The following is a 7,792-nucleotide window of genomic DNA, read 5'->3' on the forward strand; positions in this document are numbered from 1 at the left end:
AGTTCTACGTTTCTTATTGGTTCATGGACATTCCTAATTATATATCTAATCAGATACCTCAAATTTAACATTTCTAACACCCAATTGAGAATCTTCTTTCATAAGTCAGCTTCCTCTCATAACTTTTCTACTTCTTTGAATGATACCATAAATTTTTCCTTGTCACCAAGACTCAGTCTCTTCAACCACCTATATCCAATTAGTCTGTAAAAGCAACTGAATCTTCATTGCAACTTCTTTCAAAAAATATTTATCCTCTTCTAATTGTTAATACTGCTACTACCTTAGGTCCTTTTATCACTTCATGTCTGGATTATAAGAGAGACAGTATGGTACAGTGAAGGCAGCTAGGTGTTCTTTATGAGTTCAAATCTGGTCTCAGACACTTACTAGCTGTGTAAGTTTGGCCAACTTAACTAACACTGTTTGCCTCAATTTTCTCAACTGTAAAATGAGCTGGAGAAGGAAATGGTCGTATCTCTGCCCAGAAAACAACAAAGGGTCACAAAGTCACAAAGAGTCAGACATGACATGACAAAAAAAAATGGTACAGTACTTAAAAGAGTTACATCTAAGTTCAAGTCCCACTTGTAATACATACTGACCTTGTTGCCTTGTGTGAGGAACTTCACTTTTCAATGCCCAAGGCAATTTCCTAAGATTGTGATGATAACAACAGCTAGCATTTTATAGGATTTTAAAGATAGCAAAGAATTGTACATTACTCTAGGTTCATCCTCAACACAACCCTAATATAGATAGTGATATCATTATCTCCATTTTGCAGATGAAGAAATTAATGCTGAGAGAGTAAATGGCTTACTAAAGATGATGTGGCCACCCTGTTCCAGAGGCAGGATTTGTACTGAGATCTCCCTCAAAGTTCAATGCTCTTTCACACTGAGCCACAAACTAGCTGCTGTATTACTACCCTGTAATAGAAGGTCCTAACAGGAAATTTTCTACATTGATGAAATAACATTTGGTTGAAAAAAAAACCTTTCTACTTTTAGTATCTGAATTCCTTTGCAGAAACCTTCAATTGTACCTCCTTGTTTACAGGTTAAAGTCCAAACTACTTAGTTTAACATTTGAGCTCCTCCGAAATTTGGCCTCAATCTAATTATTATTATTGTTCTTATAAAGCAATAATGAGAATGAGAACACTGCTGATAATAATGATAATAGCTTACATCTATGGAGGTCTTTAAGGTTCTCTTAGTTATTTTTTTATGATTTTTATTTGGGTGGAGGTGAGGCAATTGGGGTTAAGTGACTTGAACTGTTGTGTCCGAGGTCAGATTTGAACTCAGGTCCTCCTGATTCCAGGGTTGTTGCACTGCCCATTGGATTCCCCTCTCCCACCCCCTTTTTTAATGACATCCTTTGGAGACAGTAGTAAGAACCTTGGCTTTGGTATCAGTGAACCTGGGATTGAATCCCTACTGTACTACACATTTGTGAAGATCAAATGAAGTCATCTTTGTAGATTGTGCTTGTTTGTCCCTCTTTCCTATGTAGCTTCAGTCAAGTCATTAAAATTCTTTGAAACTGACTCACCAAATCTAGAAAATGAATCATTAATTTATTATGAGATAACTAGAGCCAGGAGCAGGAAAAGGCCCAAGGTCACAGAGCTGTTTAGAGGAAGGACTGGGATTAGAACCCAATTTTCCTGACTCTCACAAGGTCACATGGCCTCTTGGTTGATTCTCTAAATTCCACGAAAATCACACCCTGTGCTGGCACTCCCATTATTCCATTACACTTCATTTTAGCGACATTGTGACAGATTGGTTTCATTAATTATATTTAAGTTTAGCTGTCTCCTGATGATGCAACAGGAAGAAAATTTGTCTCCTCAGCAATAATAGCAGTATCTAGCACTTACATAGTGCTTTATAAACATTATTTTATCCTCACAACAACCTAGGAGATTGGTGCTATAATTATCCCCATTTTAGAGATGAGGAAACTAAGGCTTAGAGGTTAAATGACTTGTCGAGGGTCACATGGTTAGTAAGTGTCTGAGGCAGAGTATGAACTCAGGTCTTCCTGACTTCAGGTCTAGCACTCTATCCATCATGTCACCTGACTGTCCATTGTATGATGGGAGAAATTACATTTGGAAGATTTTCATCCAAAGAGCTGAAAATATGGGCTTAGGATGGTCTTAAATCCAGGTTTAATGGGTCATAGAATCATAGCTGGAAGGGATCTTGGACTGAACTATCAGGAGAATAGCCATCCAAATGGCATCACACAGGCCAAATTTAGTATCAGCAAACTCCAAAAGACTATCTAAGTAGTACTTGGAATTTGGTTATATTGGATAAATTCTTGATGAGTGGGATGCCCTCTAGGCATCTCTTTATTCTTCAGAGATTTATTTTTGACTGTGACCTGACCTTGTACAATGGAAAGGGGAATAAATGGCTGGAAGGCATCTTAAAGGTCATTTCATCTAAGTCCTCCCTTTACAGATGAAGACACTGGAAACCCAGGCAGGTGAAGTGACTTGCTCAAAATCAAACTTTAGCTCTCTTTCCATTCTGCCTTGTTAGACATTAATTTGTTCTTAGTGCCTTGCTACCACAAAGAGCATTATAATGAATATTTGTTATTTAAGGGACCACTTTCTCTGTCCTTGGCTGCCCTTGGGGCATACAACCAGCATGAGATTCCTGTGTCAAAGGGTATCAGATATTTCATGTCTTTCTTGCCTATTTCTAAATTGTTTTTCAGAGTGATTGGACATCTCTCTTCACATCTCCACAAATCGTATATTAATGTGTCTGTCTTCCCATAGCCCTTCCATCAGTTTCCTGGATCCTTTATTTTCTGTAGCTATCAAGAAACTTCTCAGCCACAGGTATCAGGATCACATCATTTCCATGATGAAAATGATGTTGTTCCAAGTAGGGAGTCAAGTACAAAGAAGTGTCTTGGAGAATTGGTCAATCCTGTATCTCTGTTTTGCCAACAGTTCAAGAGAGCATATAATTAAGGGCTCAGCCATGTCTGTCAGTCAAGAAGCATTTATTTAGAATTTACTATGTCCTAGACACAGTTCTAGCAAAAAAGAAGGGGCAAAAAACAATTCCATGGGGCACAGATAAATGCTCATCCCTCATAATGCTCACAGTTCTATAACACTTTGAAATTTAAAGGATACTTTCTTCAAAGCAACTTTTGCTATGGACATGTAAATATTGTTACATTTTACACTTTCAAAATTGCATTTAATGGGACAGTTAGGTGGTGCAGTGAATAGAGAACCAGCCCTGGAATCAGGAGGACCTGAGTTCAAATCTGGCCTCAGACACTTGACACTTACTAGCTATGTGACCTTGGGCAAGTCACTTAACCCCAATTGCCCTGCCTTCCCCCCTCCAAAAACAAAAATGAAAAGAAAAAAAATTGCATTTAAGAAGTAAATTTTTTAAAAAAGCAATTGGGGTTAAGTAACTTGCTCAAGGTTACAAGGCCAGTTATTTCTGGGTGAGGTGCTAAGTATCTGAGCCCAGATTCAATCCTCAGGTCATCCCAATACTGGGGCTGGTGCTCTTACTCGCTGAGCCACCTGGCTACCTCTAAGAAATTGGGGTTAAGTAACTTGCTCAAGGTTACATGACCAGTTATTTCTGGGTGGATGCTAAGTGTCTGATCCCGGATTCGATCCCCAGGTCATCCCAACACTGGGGCCAGTGCTCTTACTCGCTGTGCTACCTGGCCGCCGCAGAAGTAAAATTTTTTTAACATATTATTGTTAATCATTTTATAGGTTAAGAAACTAAGGTAAGAGGTAAAGACTGGTCCAGCATCTCATGACTAGTAAACAGAACTGGGAGTTCAATCCAGCTCTTCTAACTCCCTGATCCTTCCACTACACTGAAAATGTGACAGAGTTTTCAGAAGATAGAGGACATAAACAGAAGCTTCTTGGAGGAGGTGAACTAAGAATGCATGAGGCGTGGCTCAACTTGGTGCTGGGCAGTGAAAACCAAAGGAGGTGTTTATGGTTTCCAGTCTTGGGTTTGTCACTCCCATCCTGTGTGACGTGAGCTATGACTCTTCACTTCCCTGCTTTAATTTCTCCTGGGGGTGATAGGGCAAACCTGCCGAACGAGTAGATGCTACATCATAGAATGCAGGACCATATGAGCAACAGGGACAGGTCTAAGCAAGACTGTTTTCATTTTTAAGCTGAAAGCAACATGCAATAACCAGATTGCATTTACAAGTCTCTCCTTACACCCTCAGCTATTCACCTATGTGGTGAAAGTATGTTTGTGTTTCTTTTCATAGTAGAAACATCCTGGGTGTTATCACACAAATCCATCTGACTTATATAAAGCTATGCACCAGAGCGTCATCCCAGATTCAGAGGTCAGTGTATTCAGGGTATCTTCTCCAAAGCCAATCCATAGTTTCTGTAGCTGAACCTTCCTTCAGTATCACTTGGTCTGGGAGAGACAAAACTAAAGAAAGAGAGAAAGATGAAGCCAAGAGAGCAAAATAAGGAAATAACAACAATAATGATAATAACTAACATCTCTAGACATTTACACAATACTTGAAGGTTTACAGAGCACTTTTATCCTCACAACAACCCTGAGCAGTAGGTACAATTATTATCCCCACTTTTCAGATGAGAAAACTCAGCCAGAAAATGGTTAAGTAACTTTCCTGCAGCCACACAACTAGTAAATATCTAAGACTGGATTTTTAAAATTATTTTTTCTCAGTTACATGCAATATAAGTTTTTAACATCCATTTAAAAAAATTTTGAATTCCAAATTCCATTTCCTCACTCCTTATCCCCCCTCCTTGAGAAAGCAAGCAATTTGATATAAATTATATGTGTATCCCGTAAAATATTTTTCCATATTAGCCATGTTGCAAAAGAAAATGCAGACCAAAAAATCCCACCAAAACACCAAACCCAAAGAAAAATGAAGTAAAAAAAATTTGTTCTTAAATTGGATTCAGACTCCATAAGTTCTTTCTCTGGAGGTAGATAGAATTTTTCATCATAAGTCCTTCAGAATCACCTTGTGTCATTGTATTGTTGAGAATAGTTAAGTTATTTACAGTTGATCATCATACAATATTGTTCCTGTGTATAATCTCCTGGTGCTGTTCACTTCACTGCATCAGTTCATGTAAGTCTTCCCAAGATTTTCTGAAAACATCTTCCTCATCATTTCTTACAGCACAATAGTATTCCATCACAATCACATACCACAATTTGTTTAGCTATTCCCTGATTAATGGGCATCCCCTCAATTTCCAATTCTTTGTCACCACAAAAATAGCTGCTACACATATTTTTGTACATAAAGGTCCTTCCCCTTTTTCATTGATCTCTTTGGGATATAGAACTAGCAGTGGATTGTTGGGTCAAAGGGTATGCATGACTTTTTCCCCCTCAGGAGAAAACTGAATGGGAATAGAAAGAAGGATACCCTTTTCTCAGTGGCACATGTAACCTTCACATAAATTAACATTGTATTAGAGCACAAAAAACCATTCAATTATTTTTCCTGAGGTCTATCATATCTAACTTTTTCCAAAATTCTATTAATCTCCTTAACTTCTCTCTTATTTATTTTTTTAGTAAGCTTTATCAAGTTCTGAGAGGGGAAAGCTGAGGTTCCCCCACTAATATAATTTCATTGTGTATTTCTTCCTTTAACTCCTTTTAACTTTTACTTTAAGAATTTGGATGCTAGCCCCTCTGCCCGCCAGGGGACTGCAGACTGCGCCCAGCCGCCACGGGGAACGGTAGTCTGGGAGGCAGCTCCAGCGACCAGGCTCGCCGCTGAGGTCTGCTCGCGGCTGCGGCCACCCCTCGGGGTGCTCCGGCTCCCCGCCGCCAGGAAGCCCCCGCCTCCCCGGAATCCTCCCCCGCCTCCAGCCCAGACCACGCCCCCCTGCCCGCGGCTCCTGGAAGATGCCCCAGCGGGCACGCACTCCAACAGGAGGGAGCAGCAGCGGACGAGCCAAAAAGCAACAAAGCAGCTGGTCCTCAGCAGGCTTAGGCCCTACGCAGTGATGACAGGGAAACGGCCCCCTGGGCCTCTGAACCCAGTGATATACAACAAGTTGGCAATCCTCGAGGCAAATGCTGGGCACAGGCCACCCACTGGGATCTGCAAGTCAGGATCCCTGCCCGACCCGGGCAGTGAGGGCCACCTGGGCTATAAGGGGACGTATTTCACCTACCCCGTGGGGAACCCTGATGTGGGCCATGACAGCTTGGCGGGATGGAACCCTCATATGTCCTATGGGGGTGTCATGGCTGGGCAGTCCCGGAGGGCGGACAGCATGCTTATGAACTGTCTGTTGTATCAACGGGAAGCAGAGAGCCTTCAACCTGTGGAGAAGGGCCAGGACCATGCAATGAGGAATCTGCTCCTGGCCCAAGAGAAGTGGACAGGACATCTAGACCACTGTGACCCTCTACTGTAGGCTACCCGGGGTTCTCCATACCTGGGTATGAAGGGGCCAGGGCCACCGGCTTGTGCCCTGCTGGCTGCACCCAAGCCTATGTATCGGAACCCCATGTGTTATGTGGATCCAGGCTATGGACCACCATCCTGTTTGGCCCTGGGGACCTCAGGGGCTGAGAGTGGGACCAAGCGACCACTAGACATGGACTGGACAGCTGCTGCGCCTTTATTGCCTCAGGGCAACCCCCATTGCTCAATGGCCTCAGCACCCAGCAAGAGTCAACACCTAGAGGCTGCCTTCCTCCCTTTGCCGCAAACCGGGGCACTAGGCAAGGAGTCAGTGGCCAACCTTTCTTCCTACCAGGTAGCCTTGGACAAGTACCGTGCCATCCAGAGTGCCCTTTTCCTGGTCTCCAAATACCCCCCACCATATGGAAGGCACAAGAAAGCAGCTGAGGGACTCTCAGGCTCCTGGACAAAGCTGTCACAACCCCCAGTATCCACCTACCAGGAGCGGGCACCCTCCCACTACCCAGTAGCACTGCGTGAGCAGCCCTTGCTATACCCACCAGGATATCTGCCCCCAGAGAAACCTAACAACTCTGTGCTTCCCCTGCAATCTCCCAGCCCCTACAAAGGTTTCAACTAAAGGGGAAATGGGCTACCTGGGACCTACCCCCAGCAGCACACAGCCCATGGGCCCTGTGTCCCCCCCTCCAAGCTGGAAGGCTGTGCCTACCCCACAGGCCCCATTCAGGTGAACTCACCTGGCCTGAAGGCTGGGACAGCTACCTCCCATGAACCTGAGCTGTCACCTGCCCCCAAGTGCCAGCTAGACTTCATCTCTCACTGGGTTATGCCTTCACTTCTAGGGACAGCCTGTCCCTTTATAGTCCAGCCCTGGGGGCTGGAGGGATGTCACCTGCCCAGGATGCTCCCCAGGGCAAGCTGGGAGCTAATCAACACAGCGCATTCCAGCTTGTATGCCAGCCCACTGGAAGTGGGGGGCTGAGCCTGAGTGCCGGCTCCCAAAGGGAGGCCTCTTGTCCTGTCTCCCGCCCTGGGAAGGCCGAGAAGCCCAGGCAAGATGCTGAGGACAAGAAGTCATTGTATAGCTTTGGGAAGGAAGAACCCAGACCCAGGTCTGGCTTGGAGGAGTCTCCTGCTACGCCCATTGTCATTTCAGACAGCCCTGCCCCACGGACTCCACCTGGCACCAGTACCCGAAATCCCCCACCTTCCCCCAGGGAGCATCCTCAAGGCCTCAGGCAGACAGAGGGCACTGTGCCTCCCTGCTCCCCACCCATGCCCATCATCAACAACGTCTTCAGCTTGG

General features: G+C 44.1%; 1 protein-coding gene across 1 annotated transcript in view; it reads left to right on the forward strand.

Moving 5' to 3' along the window:
• The first annotated feature begins 4,359 nt into the window (after nucleotides 1-4,359).
• Nucleotides 4,360-7,792, forward strand: part of LOC138144249 (uncharacterized protein C15orf39 homolog) — a 5,649-nt gene continuing 2,216 nt past the window's right edge. The window contains 3 exon segments of the mRNA XM_069065610.1: nucleotides 4,360-4,389; nucleotides 5,723-7,304; nucleotides 7,307-7,786. Coding sequence (XP_068921711.1) covers nucleotides 4,360-4,389; nucleotides 5,723-7,304; nucleotides 7,307-7,786 — 2,092 coding nt within the window.

Source organism: Petaurus breviceps, unplaced genomic scaffold (genome assembly GCF_028583685.1).
Source record: "Petaurus breviceps papuanus isolate PSGF00001 unplaced genomic scaffold, PetGlider_PUasm1.0 90692, whole genome shotgun sequence".
Classification (NCBI taxonomy): domain Eukaryota; kingdom Metazoa; phylum Chordata; class Mammalia; order Diprotodontia; family Petauridae; genus Petaurus; species Petaurus breviceps.